Here is a 22,359-nt window from a genome sequence, read left to right as displayed (position 1 = left end):
AAGAATGCTACGAGTTATAGCCAACTATTGGTCGCCGGTGGCCAGTTGGTCATAACTCGTAACATCTTGTCCTCCTTCTATTTGTATGTGTAGATCGTTCGCCTTACGCTCCCAAGATGATGCAAACAGATGTCCAGCAATGCAGTTGCGTGCCAAAATATGTTGGAAGCAAAGAAGTTGCTCATCACTTCCCATCGTTCCGATCTGTCAAGGACAGCGAGTGTTTTATTTGGCATACACATACATGCACCATTTATGAATGGGTCCAAGAAACAATACAGAACGTGATGTGCGGGCTACTTCGAAGCACGTGATTGGAGTGCATCACCAGTTGCAGACGGTTATCCATGTGGAGCATGCTATACTGGAATGCCTGGAGTTACTGCAATGTAGTATTGCCGTGGCTAGGTGGTCGCTGGGATACTGTAGATTGCATGTGATTGCAGCATTGAATTCATCCACTTGATATGTATTACCGGAATGTGTAGCAATTCATAGTGTGCATTGCTAGTAATGCCCGCGCTTGACAATTGACAGCTTAGTTGAGTTTAAATTAGCCCAAGAAAGCGCGCAACTGACAACTTGGTTCAATATTTAACTTCCATAATCGCATGACGGGGGGGGGGTCTATGAACACAAACTGTTGACGTGAAGCTTGATCCAATTCTGACTGCTTCTACCGGATTAGTACAGGCTGAACACATACATCAATACTATCGACTTCCGATTGCATTATTGCCACGTTAAAATGACTCTGTTGCCGAAGTCAATTATGATACCAACCATTGATGCTCCAGGTAGGAAATCGGAATTATAATCAGAATTCCATCAAATTGTGTTTCAAGACTTTCAATTTATACTTTTATTCTCTTGCGAAATCAATACGACCAAATGTGTACACTAATGCAAACCCGACCGAATGGAAGACGAATGGAATGCATTGAGAAGAAGAAGGGGAAAAAGGAATTAGACGAAATTCGTCGTCTCCAGGAATCCATAGAAATAAAGAGACAGAAATTTCCCGATGCGGTTGAAAAGAACTTTTAAAGGAATATGACACAATCCTTATACATTGAAGAAGGTCTTACAATCATGGATATTTAGTTTATTTGGCGTGCTTTATTTTATGGGACTTTTGCCTGTACATACATGTGTGTGTTTGTGTGTGTGTGTGTGTATTTGTGAATGTGTTTGTGTTTGTATGAGTGTTTGTGTGTGTGCTTGTGTGTATTGGTGCTTGTGTGTGTGTGTGTGTGTGTGCGCCGCGCGTGTTTGTGTGTTTGTGGTGAGGCCTTGGTGGGTGCATATTTCTTATTATCCAGTTATATGGATGCAGTGATGGGATTATGGGAATTTCAATTAGGGGACGGTTATCAAGTGTCAGTTTGTTTCATGCAATGCAGTAGTCGTGCACATGACGCGCTGGTACGTTTCAGTTCTCCATCTTCTTTATTTCCAGCATACTCGATTGATAGTTTCATTTGTTTCTGTGACATAGTTTGAAGTAATCCGGTTGTCTTCACCGGCTCTCGCAAGCTTGGGTTCCGCAAAGCTGCTTGGACTCATATTTTGTCCTCTTGCCACAACTCGAGAAGATCCCTATCCTGCTGTTCATCCATGTATTTGGTGTCTCTTACTGGCGAATCCTGCGGCAAGTACGATTGTGTGAATGCGCTGACACCATACTAGTAGCTCATTCGCAATGCACTGTAGTTTCACAAGCTTGCTCCACATCCGAACTTGGTGCTATGACCTCGATGTGGTCTGCGTTGGCAGAGTTTACAACTACTCTTTTTTCTCCAGCACTGTTCCCATGTGGAGATACCATGGAGTTGCCCGTGCCAGTATCTGCACTCTGGTTGCAGAATGCGGCGGCAGATGTTTCGTCCTGCGAACCACGAGCGTGAAGAGGGTATCCTGTAGTCACATGAGTGTCTCTTACTCTAGAGTGGTGCGTCAAGTCCGATTGGATGAATAAACTGGCGTCAGAAGAGGAATCGCAATCCGTAGAATTTACCCCAGATTGCTTCACAATGGCGCTTGGTGCGATGATTTCGATGTAGTCTGCGCTGTGAGATTTTGCATCTATTCTGGTTTCTCTAGCACTACTTTCAGTTTCAGGCACCAGAGAGTTGTCCGTGCCAGTATCTGAAACCTCGTGGCAGAATGCGGGGGAAGAGTTTTCTTCCTGCGAACCACTAGCATAGAGAGGGCCTCCTGTGTTCACAGGGGTGTCTCTTACTCCTGTTGAGTACTGCGGCAAGTCCGATTTGTTGAATAAGCTGACGACAGACGTGGAATCGCAATCCGTTGTCTTTAAACTGGCTTGCTCGTCATCTGAACTTGGTGCTATGACTTCGATGTAGTCTGCGTTGGCAGAGTTTCCATTCATTAGGTTTTCGCTAGCACGGCTCCCAGGTTGGGGTACTACAGGGCTGCACGAACCACTATCCGCACGAGCAAGGCAGAATGCCGTGGAAGCATGCGAACCACTAACATAAAATTGGTTTTCTGTATTCACAGGAGTGTTACACTGACCTTGCCGTATGCCATAGCTGGGATTGGCCCGCAGTAAAATATCGTTATGGTTGTGGACATGTTCATACAAACATGTGCCACTGGTTCTGTTTGAAACGACCGTTGACGGCTCGTTTCCGTACACGTCCTCATACACCTTTGATTCCGTCAGGTCTTCGTACAATGTGCTACTCGATGAACTCTCACTTCCATCCTGCCTCTTTCTTGACTTCCCAGGCTTCCCACCAGAGCGGACGGAATCCTCCAGCCCTAGAGCTGCTCGTGGCGTGCTTGCGTTTGGCCCCAAAATAGGCAGCTCACTAGGCCCATGGACTTCGTCCACCACCGCATCCTCGTCGATAGGACCGAGTAGTGGGCTTTCCTCATAATCAGCACCTGAATTGGCCATGACCACATTAGACTGAAGAGGGCGCCTGCCGTTGCCTTCAGTGGCGGTATCAAGGGAGCAATACGTATCTTGGTCATCCAAATTCTCAGTAGCGGTGTTTCGCCCTCTGCCATGAACTTCGCCTTCAGTAACATTGTCCAAGGAGCTATACATTTCTTCGCAATCCACATTTTGCCAAACAGCCATTCTGTCTTGGTCAGAACACTTTGATGCAGGCTTCCTTTCTGGTTGGAGTAAACGGTTGAATCTCTTGGATAGCCCATGGTGTGCTATGTAGAATGCGTGTATATCGTTTTGTGCAACCTGTATAACGACTAGCAAGCTAATATTTCCCAAGATGCTAACCGCCATAGCTGCAATGGCTGATGGTGCTGTTATCTTCCATGTATCAAGTTCTGTAACACAACACACAAGGGAAAAACCTGTTCATCTTAGCACATTAGAAGACTTGGCCTTAAAACATTTACGTGACGGCAAAACCTTTTTTCTCGGCGTAAGCAATAAAATGACATTATTATGTAACTGCACAATTCTCTACTCACCAAAAGAGGATTCCCTTACGATCGTGGTACAAGACGTTCTATTTCAAATGCAAGTCACATTCGCAACGATCAGCCATTCTATTCTTGGCAGTATAGACCGAATGTATTGTCAGTGCTCAACACGTCAGGTCCCAGGCCTAATTCTGTTTGTTTTCCAGTTGTTCTTGTACAATCCCCCCTCCCCCTCTTTTTCGATGCCTATTTTCAACGCTGACGCCGAGACCTCTGGTCGGTTGAGTTGCTCTCAGCACATCGGTACGTCGTCCCTACATCCCCTATGCTGCGTCCTTTTCCTCGTTTCTTTTTCTTCTCCACCTGTTTTCAAGTAGGGCTTTACTAATAGTAAAAAAATGCCCTATGGCTACTTTCTCCATCACTAACAATCGATGATGCCCAACTGTCCCTGCCCCCACATTGCGATTGTAATGTGAATCATCCTACCGTATGCCTAGGTTAGGCTCTCAGCTCTCTACTTCTTTAGGTGCTGCAGTACGTTATTAGCTCACCTTCGATCGTACATGATGATGAAGATACCACTGCCTTACTATTTGCGTCTGCAAAGCCTGCAAACAGTCAATCAGAGGACGTTTTTCAGTCACAATGCGATGCCCGCATCTCCTTTCAAGTAAAAAATGCTTGAAGAATATAAAATTGTTATATTTTCACATACTACTCGGAAATATTATCCTGATTGGAGCAGTGCAGTTGGATGCCTCGACATGGGCAAACATGTATGAACAACATGATTGAAGTGCATTTTCAAGTGCCAAAAACATATTTCGATACGTGTATGGTGGTTTGAGCAACATACTGGAGTGGATGTCACGCTAGATACCAGGTTTGTGAAACATCGCGAAGTACAATGATCAAATGTACCAGGCGTACTCTAAGCGGTGAAGAGTGATCCACTATTACACTGGACTGGAATTGACCCATGCTTACCTTCGAGTGTGAACACAGTGATCACTAAAATCGTGATCTGATACACAGTGGACCTAGGCATCTTCAGCTTTCTTTATGAGAGAAACGTGGTTCAGGTGCGCGTTTGAATTATCTTGAACTGTCCAAACAGATTGGAGACACCAAGTTCAAGCTTCAATAAGTGAATCTCCCCTCTCTATCGGAAGCTTCACTAAGAATATTCTAACAGATGCAGTCGAAGGTACCTCTCTTCACTGGTTTACTTGTGAAGATGTACAATACTAACATCATGAGCTGAGTTTCTTATCCTTTATTTATTCTGCTATCGAGATCACATCTCTCGGCCCTAGATGCCTATTCTTGCAGGCTCTGAGAAATAGCGTTAAAGTCATATGGCGTCAAATGTTAGCATGATACGAGTCGTATCACGCGATAGCGGAAAAGGTGTTCACGTAGGACAGGTGCTGAGACATTCCTAGAAGTGAAAATTGTACAAGTGATGTTTGGAAGTCAAGCGGGAATATCCGGACGTCCGGAAGTCAAGTAGGCCACCAAGCCCATTCATCGCTCAGTGCGAATCTGCCCATAAGAGCTGGGATAGGTACAACGTGAGTGCTGTAGTATACTCTATAAAGATGATCACTTCAGATGTAGGTGGTCTAAGTCAGTGATGGGTAGTGAAAGGCACAGCTTGAGAGATCTTTGCAGTGCAGTATCGGACTAGCCAAAGCATGACTTTATGATATTAAAATAGAGAATGTAAATTCTATCTTTAACAGTCAAGGCAGCAGTCGAGATAAGATTAAAATGCGTCCTTGTGGCATTAAGGAATCGATCCGAAAAGCGGGGTACAGCTGAAACAGCATAAACATACTAGGGTCAAGAACAGAACTTTACAGGAATTTATAAATATTAGTACGAAATATTATCTGGCGTACACAATGTGTTTGTCGCATTGGGAACGGAGTGCCTCAGCACGTTTGTAATCCCGCCCATGGTTTGGCCTGGAGAGTGCTCTATAAGTTCAGGCACTTCAGGAGCAATCTTCCTCAGCCTACCGACGCTGAACGGATAACGCGTTAATCCCCCGAACACAGGGTGTAATGAGCAGTTGGTTATGCATTCTCGAGGGCTTGGAAAGGAACATGTTCGATATACCTGTCATGTGCTAAGTATGGCAGTCATGAGTCACTCATGTGTAAAGTCAAGGCGATTGATAATCGCCAGCTGCGGTTTGGGGCCTACCCAATTTCCCCAAAGAAACAATAATTTCACCAAACCTTAGATTGGGATAGCTAGTTTTTCCTTTAAAGAGGGCACATTGTCAGCCGACATGTAAGGGACATGTAAGGGACATGTAAGGGACATGTAAGGGACATGTAAGGGACATGTAAGGGACATGTAAGGGACATGTAAGGGACATGTGGTATGGACATGTGGTTCTTATGATGCGGCGCTTGTACGTTGATACATCACATTGTTCTCGTAACCTGTCGCGACCATGCATGGAATGCAAACTGGGCATTGTCAAACACAGCTCATACTATCACACACGTATCTGTGCAGGTGGCGTTCTCTGACCAGAACCCACGCGTTGCCAATGTGAATTTCTTTCTCAAAATGGCATCAACAACAAGCGTAAAATGATGTTTTCTTGCATACACATTTGAAGCGGGGGGGGGGGTAGGAAGGGAATAGATATATCAGCAGCGATCGTTCATCTTCTCAGCCACCTGTGTTAGCACGAGTAAAACAGGATCAACGCAAATATGAAGATTTTTTGTCGTGTTCCGGTGACTCACAAAGGGTTAAATTGAAGCACCCACCAGTGCAAGAACACTAAATTCCATGAACAGAAAGGAAAGAGTATTGCATGTATACAATCAGGGGAGCGAACTGAAAGAGGAATCGAAAGGCGTAGCATTTTTACAATACCGTGCATGCGTAAATTTTAAAACCATTTTATGCGGGCTAAAAATATAATCCCATGACCGAAACATGTTATATATAACTAAGAGTAGATAAACAAGAGTGTGCAACTCCGGATCTCTCCTGCACAATCTGCAGATACCCCCACCCACGGCGGAATTTTTTGTTGACGTCACCTTTTTTCAGAGAAACGCGCAGTTTGCCACAGAGCAGTGTGAGAGCACGTGCTGGGCACCGACCAGTCACCTTGTAGTGTAAAGCCCGGCCAAGGGCACGAGGGAAAACTCTCCGAAAGACTCGCAGCGCGTGCGTCGTCGAAAAGATTACGTCAACAAAAAATTCCGCCGTGGGCCTACCCATCCGCGAGTTGCACACTCTTGTTTATCTACTCCTGATATAACCCTTAGAGAGAAGAAAAACGCATCTGAACTCTGACAGCTAAAGCCTACATTTATAAGTAGAAACCAAAATCACACGCATCATGCCTGAATAGCAGGGTGTGGAAGAAATCCAATTTTGCAGTGCATCAATTCAAAGATGGACCAAACGGAAGACCAGGGGAATGAACTGAAAACATGAATGGTGAGAAGGATACTTCAAGTATTTGAATTCTGAAGCTGCAGGATGCCTCGATCATATCAAATTAGTGGAAAAGGGTGATAAAATTCGTCGTCCAAAGGAAGACCAGAGACATTATAAGACGACAACTGCCGTTGAGTTCAAAAGAAACGTTTCACAAAAAAACTTTCCTTGCAAGGGCACATTTTCGGTCATTACGCTTGAACGGCTGGTCAGATCGAGACAACAGTTTCAGAGATTTTGAAGCTATTCATGCTCTTTCAGTTATTTGCTGTTACCACCATTGACATTTAATTTGGCGAGTTTTATTTAATGGGCTTTTTCCTGTACATGCAGGTATGTATGTGCGTGTGTGTGTGTGTGTGTGTGTGCGTGCGTGTGTGTGTGCGTGCGCGACGGTGTGTGTGTGTGTGTGTGTGTGTGTGTGACTGTGTGCATGTGTGTGTGTGTGTGTGTGTGTGTGTGTGTGTGTGTGTGTGTGTGTGTGTGTGTGTGTGTGTGTGTGTGTGTGTGTGTGTGGTCTTCGTGGGTGCGTATTTCATGTTATCCAGTCATCGGCGAGTCTCTTTATTTATAATTATGAGAATGTCAAATAAGGTATGATTATCAAGGGTGAGGGGTATGAGGCAATACATTAGTTTTACACATCACTTGGTTTGAGCTAAGGGTACGTGTAAGTTCGCCGTGGTCTTTATTTCCATCATGCTCATACTCATCTTGATAGCGCTCGTAGTTGGGAAGGTCAAGCATCAGCTCATTTTAACTGGGGCCTACCACAGTCTTTGCACTGGGTCCAATAAGGTCGATGTAGATACATTGAGTTTCTGTGACACAGTTTAAAGCAATCCGGTTGTATTCACTGGTGCTCGCAAGCTTGGGTACCGCAGAGCTGCTTGGATCCATGGATGGCCGTTTTGCAGACCACCCAGAGAAGCATAACTTTTCTGCTGTCCACCCATGTTTTCCGTGTCTCTTACTCGAGAATCATGCCGTAAATCCAATTGGCCGTACGGACTGACGCCGTAAGTGGAATTGCCATCCGTTCCCCGTTCATCAGATTCTACCGCATCTGTACTTATTGGGATGATTTCGATGTAGTCTTCGTTGGCTGAGCTCCCTGGACCCGTATCTGCAACCTCATTGCATAATGTGGCAGAGGCATTCTCTTCCCGTGAAGCACTAGCGTAGAGGAGGTCATCTGAATTCACAGCCGTCTCAGATTGCGTGTATTGGCATATGCCATAGCTTGGATTGTCCCGAAGTGTAATCTCGTTACGGTTGTGAATATCATGGTCATGCAGACCGGTGCCACTCGTCCTGTTTGAAACGACTGTTGATGGCTCGTTTCCGTACACGTCCTCATACACCTTTGAATCCGGCAGGTCTTCATACAACGTGCTACTCGATGCTCTCTCGCTTCCAACCTGCCGCTTTCCTGACTTCGTGCACTTCCCGTCGCGGCAGACAGCATCCCTCAGCCCTAGAGCTGGTCCTGGCAGGATTGCGTTTGTCCCCAAGTGATACAGATTGCTAGGCGCAGGCACACTGTGCACCACCGCGTCATAGCTTGGCTCGTTCGTAGGACCCAGTAGCGAACCTTCCTCATAATCCGCACCTGAATTGGCCATGACCACATTAGACTGAGGAGGGCGTTTGCCGTTGCCTTCAGTGTCGGTATCCAGGGAGCAATACAAATCTTGGTCATCCAAACTCTCAGTAGCGGTGCATTGCCCTTTGTCGTGAACTTCGCCTTCGGTAGCATTGTCCAAAGAGCTATACATTTCTTCGCAATCCACATTGTTACCGATAGCCATTCTTTCTTGGTCAGAACACTTTGCTGCAGGCTTCCTTTCTGGTCGGAGTAGGATGTAGAATGCGTGTACATCGTCATGTGCAACCTGTATAATGACTAGCAAGCTAATATTTCCCAGGATGCTAACCGCCAAAGCTCCAATGGCCGATAGTGCTATTATCTTCCAGGAATAAAGTTCTGTAACACAACACACAAGGAAAAACTTGTTCACCTTTGAGAGCTCATGCCCTACAGAATTCACGTGACGACAATAGCATTTGTCTAATGTTATTCAATTAAAGAACATAATTTATTACACCACAGTTCTTTCTCCTACCACTATAACAGGATTCCCTCAAGCTTTTGGTACAAAGCGTCCAAAAATACAACCCAATGATCAGCCAGTCAATGCTTGGGCAGAAGGGACCAAACACTTTAGGTCTCGTGCCCAGTGCCCTACGGCTACTTTCTCCATCACTAAACATCCATGATGCCCAACTCTCCATGTCCTCACTTAATAATTATCATGTTATTCATCCTACGATGTGCATATGTCAGGCGCTCAGGGGACATCTCTCTATTTAAATACTTCGACAAGTTATCAAGTCGTACCTTCGGTTGTACAGGATGCCGACGATGCCACTGTCACAATATTGGCGTCTGCAAAGCCTGCAAAACATTCAATCAGAGGACTTTGTTAATCACAAAGCGATGACCTTTTCTCATTCCAGATATAAATTTAATATATAAAGCTGTGTTATTTTCACATACTATACGGACATTTAGTGGGTTAAGGCCAGAACAGAATTTCTAAGCAATCGTGACGGCAAAAGCGAAGGGGTGGACAAAACCATCTTATCCTGATTTCGCCAGTACACCTGGATGCCTGGACACAGCCAAGCACGTAAACATCTCGTCACAAGAGTACATTTCCATTTGCAAAACAATTGCGAGACGATCATTGTTTTTTGGGCATTGTAGTGGATGTCAATCAGGGGAAAACTGGGATGATAACACATACTTCTCTGACATTTAGTTGAATAACTCGACAATTTTCAAAAACGCTTGCACGCAGTAGGGAAATACATTTTCTAAAGAGGTAGACTAGGCCATCTTATGCCGACTACTGCAGTACAGCTGGATGGCTGGATGGACAGTCGAAAACGTTAACATCCCATCACTGAAATGAATTTTCAATTGTAAAAGCATGCAACCCATTCATTGTCTTTTTGGTCACCTTAGCGGATGTCACGCTAGATATCAGGTTTGTGAAACAACACCAAGTGCAAGGGGTAAATGTACCACAAGCAATATGAGCTCTCAAGAGTCACCCACCTTTACACTTGACAGGAATTGACTCGTGCTTACCTCCGATCGTGAACACACTGATCATAAAGATCGTCACCTGGAGCGCAGTGGATCGAAGCATCTTCCTAGATGGATGGGAATAGGTTTCGTAAACAGAGAACTGTTGCTCAAGAATGAGTCAGAATAATCTGGAACTCCTTAAACTGACCCCAGATGCCGAGTTCAAGCTTCCATAAATGTACGTCCGCTCTCTATTGGAAGCATCATAAAGAGGATTCGAACAGATGCAGTATGAGGTACTTCTCTTCACGAACTTGTGCGTGTGAAGAGTGAGAATACTAACGTAGTGGGCTCATGTTTTGACCTTGACTTCTATGCTATCGAGATCTTGTCCCCTGGCCTTGATGACAGTTCATTTTTGGAGCTGACATGTAACGTGATGTCCGTAGGCGGCAAGTGATAGCATGATACTAGACACATCACGCGACAGCAATGTTTGGAAGTCAAGAAGGCCACGAAGCCGAAACGTGGCTTAGTGGCAATGTGCATAATATGAGGTGTGATAGGTACAGCACGAGTGCTGCTACTGCACTCTAAAGATAATCCTTTGAGCGGTAGGTGGTCTAAGTCAGTGAAGGTTGGTGAAAAGCCAGAGTGTGAGAGATACTTGCAAGACCGTGCTAGCCAAATCCTATCTTTATGATCAGGAAATGGAGAATGTAAACGCTGTCATCAGCAGTCAAGGCAACAGTCAAGATAAAATTCAAACTTGGTTTTGTGGCATTCACCAGGAATCAATATTCTCTGGTGTTGACGAGGTGCTTGTCGCGTTGTAAAAGGAGTGTCTCTGAAGTTTGCATCCCTGTTGTAGTTCGGCCTCGAGAGCCCCATAATAAGTGGTGCCCTTCAGGCACGATCTTCATCTGCATACTGAAGCGCAACTACAGATGGATGAATTAACAAATACGTGTATCTTGAATTGATTAGGTAGTGGTGCATTCTTTACCAATAAGGTGAAGGTGCTCAGGATGGCAGTCGTGAGTCAGTCAAGTGTCATGTACAGTCGGCGGATAGGCGCGAGCTCCTGTGTTGGCACAACCAACTTTCCTAGAGAAACGAGTACTACAAACCTAGGACTAGCTTTCTGCTCTCACCGTATACTTCCCAAAGCTAGATCCCTTACTGAACTTTTAAAACAATACACAGACGTATTTTCTATTGTCCGCGGCGTTATGGCAGTCAATTTAGTATTTGAGCCTAGACGTTGCGCTGCTGAGGGCTCACTGACAGCCGACATTACGAGACATGTACAGGGCATTTGACAGTCATCAATTCCAAGTCCGGTGGTTGCACATTGATGGATCGCACTGTTGGTATCACTGGCATCATCGTGTCCCGTCGAATGTCAACTGGACAATGTCAAAGCCAACTCATGCGATCTTGCACATATCTGCAGCACGTGTCTTTTTCTGGCTAGACCCCACACGTTGGCAGTGTGACTTTCCTTTGAAAAATCGCATCAAGCAGAATCATACAAACATGTACCTTTGCGGGTGAATGAATTATAAATAAAAGGGGATTTGTCAACTGACAACCGCTCTACTTAGTTGCTATTCACTCTTTAGAAGAAAAAAATTCATCTAAAATTTTCATCTAAAGAGTGAATAGGAACTAAATAGAGTGGTTGTCAGTTGACAAACCCCCTTATATTTACAATGCATTTGCGCGCTGTCCACAACATTCTGAACGAATGAATTATAGGTCCAGTAAATGGGATTTGGGGTCTTTGACCGCTTTGGTAGGTCTGATCTACTTCTCCCGCCCCCCCCCCCCTCACACATACACACACAAACACACACAGACACACACACACACACACACACACACACACACACACACACACACACACACACACACAATGGAGTTCCTGCCGATGCGGAAACCTCTCCCTCCAGCCCATTCTCATGCGAACTGTGAAAGATATGGGGGGGGGGGAAGGCAGCCAACAATGTCATTATGCCAGTAAACAAAATGTCACTAATGCAAAGGAAAGGTAACTGTAAAGACAGGGTGGGTTAACGGACGAGAAGAATCGAAAAAATTAATCTTGATGATACGGGTGCATGAATACCTTTCACATAAAAGATAAAGAGAATGCGCCAGAAAAGAACTCTCTTTTGGAGTTAAAGAGTGGAATAAATGCATCTATTGGCACCACCAGCGGCCTATTATTATTTTATCAATTTGGCGCACAGTTTTGATATTGATCACTTGACAAACGTCTAATCGACGAAACAGCATGCTGCCCAGATTGAGTAATTTGGGGGATATATTTGTGTGACGTCAGTGCGTAGGTTATCATACTGTAAAACCGGAAAGTCTAACGTTTTAACGACCAATATTTATTCGCTATTTGAAGAAACGTTATGCCGAACCCAGTCCGTGAAAATGCGCATACATCGATGCATATTCTTGGTGGCCAGTTAGCCATCGTTCAATTTTCTGCACGTTATCATGCCAAAATTACAAAAAACGTTAAACATTTTGATCGTTAGACTGTCCGATTTTACAGTAGTTGTAGGTAGTAATCTGAGGAGTTTGAGCCCCTCTCAGCCCTCTCAGCCCTCTCAGCCCTCTCAGCCCTCTCAGCCCTCTCAGCCCTCTCAGGCAATGCAGCAGTGGCGTACTTTGCACTGACTGAGCTACCGGTTGGTATGAGTTCGCCATGGTCTCTATTTCCACCGTTTTCGTACCCATCTTCACATCGCTCGTAATCACCAACATCCACCTTCAGGTCTTTGCAACTGGCGCCTTTCGCAATCGGCGGACTTGGTCCAATGAGCTCAAAGTAGCTTGGGCTGGTAGCTGTTGCGGCACAGTTTCCAACAGCGCTGTCTCCCTTAGCAATGTTCCCAGCCTGTGGCACCGCAGAGCAACTTAGACGCATGGCTGCGCTCTCTTGCAAGGCGGCTACTACATGACGATCACTTTCCTGCTGAGCATTCAATACCTGTGCGTTTCCATCCGAAGATTGCTTAGGCAGGTGGGATTCCGCGATCTGACTCACTACATAACACAGATTGACATCCCTTCTGATTTCACTAGCTGGAAGTATATCAGAATTGCATTCATCGACATCGATGTAGTCGCTGTTGGCAGCTGCTGTGTCCGACTGTACTTTCATCACATTTACCGTAGGGAAACTCCCAGACCGAGGTAAGGCAGCGCTGCTCGAACTCATTCCTGTACGCTCTCGGAAGCCGACAATGGTAACACGTCCTTCTTGTTGACCGCTTGCATGCTCTGTGTCTCTAGACCCGGCACCCCTATCCTGCTCATTCGCGTCACCCAGCACAGCGCATTCCTCATAATCAACATCTGATTTCGTTGTGACAAAGTCACACTGACGAGAGCACTTGGCGTTGCCTTGAATGGTGGCATCCACGGAGCAATAAAGTTCTTTTGCTGTTCGTGTTCGTTCTCGCTGATTTGCTTTGCCAACAGGATCAGTGTCGACAGAGCAATAAATGTCTTCACCATCCAAAGTCTCGTCAACAGGTTTTCTTCTCTGGCCTTCAAGGGTGCGTAGACGATTGAAGCTCTTGAACAGTCTCCGATGCGCTATGTGATGTTCACATGCTTGACTCTGTGCCATGTGCAGTAATCCCAGCAAGAAAACATTGCCGACGATGCTAACCGTCGCCACGACAATAGTCGAGAAGGCTATCCATCTCCACCGTTTAAGATCTGTAACAGAGAACACGATACAATACCATTCTATTGTGGGGTAAGAAAGCACACTTCCCTATTTGACAGAACGACACTGGTCACGTTGTTCCATTCGATATGCCTTGCTCCAAAACTCACTCAACAAGAAAATGCTTTCGGACGTGCGAATTGCAGTAGGATGCATTCATAAAGTGATAGAGTTTCTTGACTCACCTCCCCCTCCCCCCCCCCCCCCCAAATAGGGTCCGGCGGATTCTGCCGGCAGAAAACTTGGCAGAATTCGGTACTTTTCCTGGTAGGTTTCATGCATGTTTGGTATGTGGATAAAGAAATGGAGCAGAATTCGAGGAATTGCGCGCCATAAGGTTTGTATGGTTCTGCCAATTTCACTGCTCTTCGAGCAGAATCTGCCACCTTTTCGAGCAGAATCCGCTGGTCCCTACCCCCAAAAAAAGACAAGTTGCACAACACTAACAATTATAAACATGGTTCCTATAATACAAGTATTATACCGGTATGTCACTATGGCCTACTTGGGTTACAGGTATATATTTAAAAGTAGTTCGAAATGTCACAAATTCAAAGACACGTCATCAGGCCTTACCCTCGACTTCACAGGATGATGAAGATAGCGCTGTCAAGCCATTTCCCACTGCAAAGCCTGCAAAAAATCAACCAGAGCAAGATCCTCAATCAACCAGTATAAGAGTTCGAAACTGGGCCTGGAGAAATGGGCTATGAAGTTCATGTGGTGTTGGATATGTGAATTCACCCCCCCCCCCCTCCCCCCTCCAGAGGAGGTAATATACCTGGAGTAATACGCCCTGACTACGGAATGATCCATTCGTGTGCTCGAGTAGAAACACCCAGTACCTACTTTGCTTCATCTCCCCGTTGAACACGCATAAGATAGCCAGGAAGCTGAAGGAAAAATTCAACTTGCAAATCTGTTTTTTCTCCATGTAATACAGCTCAGGAATCCAAGAACGTACAAGTATTTTCAGTATATTGTTCTATCCAAACTGTAACGTCGGCACACAAAACTCAAGTCTGCTTCACAACGAAAAGTTTGGAAAAGAAGTGCAGTAAGGATCTCCAAAAGTACGGTCTTGCTCTTCATGGGCTTCGCTTTTTGGAGCGAGACAAGCCCGAGGATTACCTACTGATGTGTTCGGCTCCATATATCTTGCGGCCTCTACAGACTGGAGATGGCGGTCAACTCCAACGGCACTTTTATTGCCCGATCCTGCATAGTGAATACCTGTGTGTCAGACTTCATCGGACTAATTGACGTGTACTAGCCAAGTCCCTGCTGTAGTAAATGTACTACGTACAAGCGCTCTACGCCACATCCGAACAGACAACAGCAGCTGCTTCTACCTCACTTCCTGTTCGCGCCCGATGCCTATTGTTATTGTTTGTAGTGTTTGTAGCAATAAATGGCTTCACCCAGTTCAACCAACCGCAAACTAAACCCTGAGGAGACTGGACATACTGTAAAAGCAGAAATTTTTGGTGGTGTTTTATTTTCGGTAACTTCGGTGCCGACAATTTTTACCGAAAATAAAACGCACCGAAAATTTCGGTACAACCGGTACTGTATACGTGCAGTACTAGTACACTTACCTGGAAAACGGGTTTTACCGAAAATTTCCCTCTACCGAACCGCCGATTTTGGGGAATACCGAAAATATTACACCACCGAAAATTTCTGCTTTTACAGTATGCTTCAACCTGAAGTAGCACCAGTTAGCCGTCTGATGGACAGACTTTTCTTCTTTTCCTTTTTTTCTTTCTTTTTTTACTTGAAACCACGCACCCAGTTCGTAAAACAAGAAAAAAGGAGGAAATGACAAAACAACAACTATACAGCTGCGCATCCAACTCAATACCATGTGTCATGGACAAGAGCGGTAGGAGTGCAAGCTGTGACACCGTATCCTGTAAGGCGCCTCTAGAAAACGTCCACGATCGCAACTGGAACACAGGTGGTAGACCTATACCAGCAGATGGGCACAGTTCTAAATGACTCACCCAGATACATTGTCCCAGTGTTGCCAGTTCCCATGGAACATTACTCTTGCTGTTATTGAGGTCAAGAATGGTTTAATTTCACCATAATGCCTAACACAATCACAGCGCAGCTCATGCAGTCCTTAGAAGAGAACTACTACAATAGGATGGTAGGCTAGTATCAGTCTAATAATAACCTACAAACCACTTTCTTATTTTTGATGCCTTTTATTTCCATTACACTACCATGCTCATCTTTCAGATCTGTGTTTTCCTAGCTGCGCAAAGCTAGTATTGCGGATGTGTTTTTACATGAAACACAACCCAAGGGAAGGAAAACGGAAAAGAGAAAAGAAGCAGGAACGCTCTAGGAGCAGGCCAATCTCAGCCGACGTACCGTCTCGGCTTCAGAGCCCGAACCTGCGCACTGTAGAAATAAGGGGAGAGAGAGCGCAATAGAGAAGAAGACGAACAAGATATACACAGAGAAAGGTCAAAATAATGACAGAGAAACATAAACAAAATACACTGTATACATCTACAATACAAAGGGGGATCTACAGTCCATTCATCGGAAACTGGCCCGCTGGCTTTTGAAAGTCGGATTTGGGCCGAATTGAGGATCAAAAACCCACTTTAAATCTCAAAATCTGGGTTTTGGATCTGCTTCTCCATACATTTTGCCATGGCATACCTGTCCTAATTTTGTAAAACCTGGCTGAATTTCTATTTCCCTGTTCGTGGACTTTTCTAGCCTCAAATGTGGCAAGGAGTAATTGCACGGGTCACACAATGCAGGATGTACTGTTGTTTTCACGATATCTACAACTATGTGAGAGAGACACCAAAAAGTTAGGGTGCCAGTTTCCAATGAATGGACTGTAGTAGGATGACAATAGTGTAGTAAGAGAAGATAGGGGGGGGGGGAAATAGTGGAATATAGTACTGGAGAGCTGCCAGAATGAAAATGGGAGAGCAAACGAGAAGCATGCGAGGATTAGGTCAGTAGTGGTTTGCGAGATGCAAAGGGTCTAAACAATACTTATAGTACTTCGAAGTATGACAAATGAGTAAATTATGGGGAATTGACGACAACGTGCTCGATGCACAAAGTGAAGAACAGAAGAGAATACGAGGCATGTGGCCTCTAATTTCCAAAGAGGCAGTTAGGCAGTTAGCAGGTTAAGTTAATTGCAAGTAGTCATTGGAAGAGTGCGAGCCCGCCTCGGGCGATGTAACATTGGCATACTTCGCACTGATTGATCTACCAGTACATGTGAGTTCGCCATGATCTCTATCTCCAGCGCTTTCGTACCCATCTTCATAGAGCTCGTAATCACTAACGTCAATGTCTTTGCATCTGGCACCTTGCAGAATGGGTGGACTTGATCCAATGATCTCAATGTAGCTTGCGTTGGTAGCTGCTGCGGCAGAGTGTTCAACAGGGCAGTCTCCCGTAGCTATGTTCCCAGCCTGTGGCATCCAAGAGCTGTTTGGACTCATGATTTCATGCTCTGGCCAGTAATCTCCTACATGACGATGGCTTTCCTGCTCAGCATTCAATTGTTGTTCATTCCCTGCATGAGACTCTTTAGGCAGGTGTCTCTGTCTCTCTCTGTCTCTCTCTCTCTCTCTCTTTCTCTCCCTCTATCTCTTTCTCTGCTATTGGCGCGCCTGGTTGTGATGAAGCCGAGACCCAAGGTCGGCAGAGCATCCCAGACCACGCCACCACTCCCCTTATTCATGGCTCACACATGACGGGTTTACGTGGCTCTAGTAAAAAGAAAAGAAAAAAAAGGTCGAATTGCGTGAACAGGCTCACTCCATAACCAGGATTGACATCCATTCTAATTATACCAGTTTGTACCATATCAGTTTCGGAGCCATTGACATTGATGTAGTTTGTACTGTTAGATGCTGAATCAGAGTGCACCTTCCTCAGATTTCCTGCAAGTAGAGAGAGAGAGTGGTAGCGCTGCTTGTACCCATTCCTTTGCGCTTTTGGAACCCGACTACGGCAGCGCTTCCTTCCTGCTGACCACTCGCATGCTGTGTGTCTCGTGCATGAGAATCCAGGGGAAGGTCGGATCGCGGGAATTGGGCCACACCGTAGCTTGGATTAGCCTGCAGCGTGACATCGGCATGCCGGTGCATGTCTTCGTACGGGAAGGAACCATTGCTTGTCTGGGATCCGAGCTCTCCCTGTGTGTTTATGCCTTGGTACGTGATATCCTGACCGCTAATCTGGCGATCATTACCAGATGTAGTGTGAATGGCAGTCTTCGACTGGTCTTGTTGAGTCTCCAATCGCGCACACGACTTTGCCGATTGCATCGTTTTTCCATGAACATTCTCGTACATGATTGAATCAGAGAGGCCTTCGTATACTGTGCTGCTGCCTGATGACCTCGCACTACCAGCCTGTCTCCTTCCTGAGTTCACAGGCTTACCATGTGTTCGGACGAAATCTTCTGGCCGTCCGGACGCTCCGCGAAAGTGTGAGCTAGATCTATGAAGCGACACCTCGCTTGGTTTGTGGCCCATTGCAGCCGCAATCTCTCCCTTCTCATCCTTGCTTTGCTCATTCACTGCATCCAGTACAGCGCTTTCCTCGTATTCAACATCTGATTTCGGAGTGACCAAGACTGAGGAGCGGACTTTGCGTTGCCTTGAATGATAGCAATATAATTCTTGGTAATCCAAGTTTTCTGCATCGGCTGTTCGTCGTCGCTCCTTAGGTATGCCAACGGAATCAGCGTCCACAGAGCAATACATGTCTTCACTATCCAAGTACTCGCCAACAGCCTTTCTTTCCTGATCAGTACACTCTGGTTCATGCTCTCCTTCAAGTGTGTGTAGACGGCTGAAGGTCTTGAACAGTCTTCGATGCGCCCTGTCATGTTCATATGCGTGACTGTGTCCTATGTGCAGTAATCTCAGCAGGAAATCATTGCCGACGATGCTAACAGCCGCCACGGCAATATTCGAGAAGGCTATCTGCTTCCACAGTTCCAGATCTGTAGCAGATAACAGGATAGAATATCATTCATTCCATTGTCGCGGAAGGAATCTCTATTTCACAGAACGACACTGGTCACGCTGCTCCATCGGATATGCCTTGCGTCGAACGTCTCTCTACTAGCTAAGGCTTTTGCAGTTGCGTATTAAAAAGGCTGCTCATTTAAACGTTGCACAACGCTTCCAGTTTATGTAACATATCGGCACATATTTGAGCCACTATGATGCTGGTCTAAAGATGTTCTCAATTTCACAAGTACAAACAACAGTTAGTAGATCTCACCGGCTGAACATTGTGATGACGATAACACTTCCGGGGTATCTCCAGTGGCAAAGCCTGCAGAACATTAAAACAGAGCCGTATTGTCCGTCAAAAAAAGTAATCCAGTTTGAAACTTCCAGGGAAACGGGCTAAGTGATGACGATTTTTGGGTCATTTCCCGCTGTATACTTGAAGGACATGTACGTGCAAGCAACGAGACACCCCGGGGGTCACATGCACCTGGATGAATAATGCTTCTGGCCGGAGCGATCCACCAGTGTACTGGACCTACCTTGGTGCATCACTGTGAGGAACACGAATAATATAGCCTGGAAGGTGATGGGACCATTCATCTTGAAAGTAACCTGAACACCGTGCACTACATCTGAGGAATTCAAGAACTCATTTTACGGTACATGTACATGTATATCGTACTGTGGGCTTCACTGACTGCAGCTGGCACTTTTATATAGCAATCCTGCACAGCCAATAACTGTACGTCAAACTTGTCCAGCAACGCTTACAGCTCCATTCGGCCATTGCTGCACTGAACGTATCCTACAAACATCGAGTTATGGGCTGCGTTCGTACCGATAACCGCAACTCTGCTATGCTGCGCTACTTCACTCCCTGTACGGTCTCAACTTCTAATCATTCACATTAATATTTTCCATGCAATTAATCAAACCCAAACAGACCCCGAGCAGATCGGACTCACGCGCCAGCCAGCCCATACCATGGAGCTACACACCCAACTCCCTAAGTCGTGGGTCCTGTAGTAGAGCGGTATTACTGCAAGCTGCCAACGGCACTGCTAGAAAACATCCATACCCACTACTGGTACACAGGTGGTAACACTGTACTAGCAGATGGCAGGACACGTGTTATACGCCTCTCACAGATAAATATCACCAGTTTTCCGGTTTCCACGGCACTCAAGAACGCCTTCGCTCGCCATAATTATCGAGTATAACAATGAGAGTGCAGTTCAGACAGCTGGTGAAAGAGAATTTACTTGGCTAATATCAGCCTAGCCATCCTCTACAGAAGTAACTGAACTTGCTTGTGGCGCTAAATTTGTTTATGCTTGTGGCCCTACCTATGTGTTTATAAGCGTACTGCTGGGTAAACGTCCAGCATCAGTTGTCTGATGATTGCCTAGCGTCATGAAACTCAGAGTTACAACCAACCTGAACGTCCTAGGCTGAGTCTGCTATGTACTAAGCTCTGTTTTTGACATTGAGCACTCTCTGCAGCTCGGTGATCAACGGATTCGAACCTCCTTGTCATTTATTGATGATGACTCCTTTACTTCATTGCTCTATCAGGTCCATCAATCCATTCTTGCGGTGATATTGGTTCGAGAAATATCTTTGATTAACCATAGCAACAATGTGCCGTGTACTGCTAGCTGAATTGTGGGTGGCTAGTAGTCGGTTTTTATAACCGGCGCCTTCGATATATTTTCTTCCTTTCCTTCGCTATTAATATTTCCCTCGTTTGCATGTATAATACCATGTGAACGATGATTGTACTATGTACTTCAAATAGCCATATCGATAGGAAGCCTGCAAGAATGTTCAGATATTAATCGGAAGCCATGAGACCTCCAATTTCTTACCCAGATGCCGAGCTGCACGGGAAGATTCACTACGCCGTGCGAGGTCTTTCATCACAATATAACCAGTTGTTTGTTTCCAAAATTGTGTGTTGCTTTTATCGCCGAATGCGTGCCAACCTCTTCTTCACATGTTTGTTTGCATACATTTAGAATTTGTTAAGATCACTTTTGTACATTACAAGTATATGTATGTATTTTGCATGCACCTGAATCGACAGACTTTGCTCGATGACCTTCGGAGGCATAATGTGTAAACGATATGACCGACAGAGAAGAGAGCTATCCCTTTTCACCTGTGCGTGTGGATAATCCGTAATGTCCGTCATACATCCTTCCTGATATCACATGCCGGTTGATGGATATTGATTGAATTTTCCGCCACGTTCCCTCAGGGACGCCAGAACCACACAAGCAAAACTCTGCGATTGGTTGTCATGGCTCAAGCGTTTCGGGATCTTCCGACATCGTACATGCTGGGTGGTTCACCATCTAGTTCACTGTCATCTCCAATTGTAGGGCAAGGACAGATTTGAACTAACGGCATTTCCAAAGGAATTATTGTGAGTATGGCATTGGTTCTGAAAAATATGCGTTAGAAAAGGATGTAAAATGCATTTTTTCTGAAATTCAACACAGGCTACAGCGTTAAGTAATCCAAGACATAAACAGTGATATTTTCGTTATCAAGGGTGGAAATATGTTGCATAAATGGATAATATTCTTCGAAGCACATACGCCCATGTTGTCTACAATCCTGTCCAAAACTATTGTACAAGCCTAAACTGAAGAGAGAGAGAGAGAGGGGAGGGCTGGGTTGTAACTCCTAGTTTCATGTATTTACGATCATCAGGCAACTGATGGCTCCAAAACAGGCAGCCTCAACATAAGAGAAAGCAAGGTGATAGGTACTGAGAAGAGCCATAGCGTACGAGTCAGGTACAGGTATAAACCTAAAACGATGGGCCCAAAGTGTATCATGGCTGACAAGGAATGATAAACTAACGCTGACCGTTAAGGCACCGTTCACCGAATTTCAAATCATAACACACAATGGGGTGTGATGGTACAATTGCATGTACGTACACTGTGCGGGTCTGGTTTTTTTCATGTGTGTGCGCGTCCGTAGGTGTGTGTGTGTGTGTGTGTATGTGTGTGTGTGTGTGTGTGTGTGTGTATATATATGTGTGTGTGTGTGTGTGTGTGTGTGTGTGTGTGTATGTGTGTGTGTGTGTGTGAGTGTGTGTGTGTGTGTGTGTGTGTGTGTGTGTGTGTGTGTGTGTGTGTGTGTGTGTGTGTGTGTGTGTGTGTGTGTGTGTGTGTGTGTGTGTGTGTGTGTGTGTGTGTGTGTGTGTGTGTGTGTGTGTGTGTGTGCATGGGTGGGTCTTCATGGATATCGGTATGGAAAATTATGCACTTTGCAGTACTAGTACGTTTCGTGCTGCAAGAGCATTTTACAAACGTGGTTGCTAGCCTATGACAATTGCAGGTAAATACCGGAAGAGTGTGAGTGTGTATCAGACACGGAGGCTGTGGATTCTGGTGAAGGAATGCTACGTCTGCGTTGACTGTCATCTTCATCTGAAGCGGGGAACAGCCACTCCAGTGGCTGATAGTACTCATCGGATTTTCGCCTCTCCGTTTCATTTTTGCGCGCAGTACCTTTCAAAGGGTTTCTTCCTGTTACAGTACGCTGAGCGGTGTCAACCTCTGCATTGGTAA

The 22,359-nt window shown here is 45.4% G+C and overlaps 2 protein-coding genes across 3 annotated transcripts; both read right to left on the bottom strand.

Moving 5' to 3' along the window:
* Nucleotides 1-7,369: 7,369 nt before the first annotated feature.
* Nucleotides 7,370-10,339, bottom strand: LOC135812556 (uncharacterized). The gene is made up of 3 exons (XM_065325884.1): nt 10,058-10,339; nt 9,302-9,358; nt 7,370-8,887 (listed from the first exon to the last, which is right to left on the bottom strand). Exons 1-3 carry the CDS (start codon nt 10,116-10,118, stop codon nt 7,734-7,736), a joined length of 1,272 nt encoding a protein of 423 aa, XP_065181956.1. The 5' UTR covers nt 10,119-10,339; the 3' UTR covers nt 7,370-7,733.
* A 1,648-nt stretch (nt 10,340-11,987) lies between these two features.
* LOC135812555 (uncharacterized) lies at nt 11,988-14,976 on the bottom strand. 2 transcript variants are annotated; one of them, XM_065325883.1, is made up of 3 exons: nt 14,890-14,976; nt 14,331-14,387; nt 11,988-13,744 (listed from the first exon to the last, which is right to left on the bottom strand). In XM_065325883.1, the coding sequence occupies exon 3, from the start codon at nt 13,650-13,652 to the stop codon at nt 12,564-12,566; it is 1,089 nt and encodes a 362-aa protein (XP_065181955.1). In that variant the 5' UTR covers nt 13,653-13,744; nt 14,331-14,387; nt 14,890-14,976; the 3' UTR covers nt 11,988-12,563. The 2 variants fall into 2 exon arrangements, with proteins under 2 accessions (XP_065181955.1, XP_065181954.1); XM_065325882.1 differs by lacking the exon at nt 14,890-14,976 and adding an exon at nt 14,604-14,873.
* Between the last annotated feature and the right edge of the window lie 7,383 nt (nt 14,977-22,359).

Source organism: Sycon ciliatum, chromosome 3 (genome assembly GCF_964019385.1).
Source record: "Sycon ciliatum chromosome 3, ocSycCili1.1, whole genome shotgun sequence".
Classification (NCBI taxonomy): Eukaryota; Metazoa; Porifera; class Calcarea; order Leucosolenida; family Sycettidae; genus Sycon; species Sycon ciliatum.
Note: the sequence above shows the minus strand (reverse complement) of the source record. Positions and strands in the feature narration are given on the sequence as shown.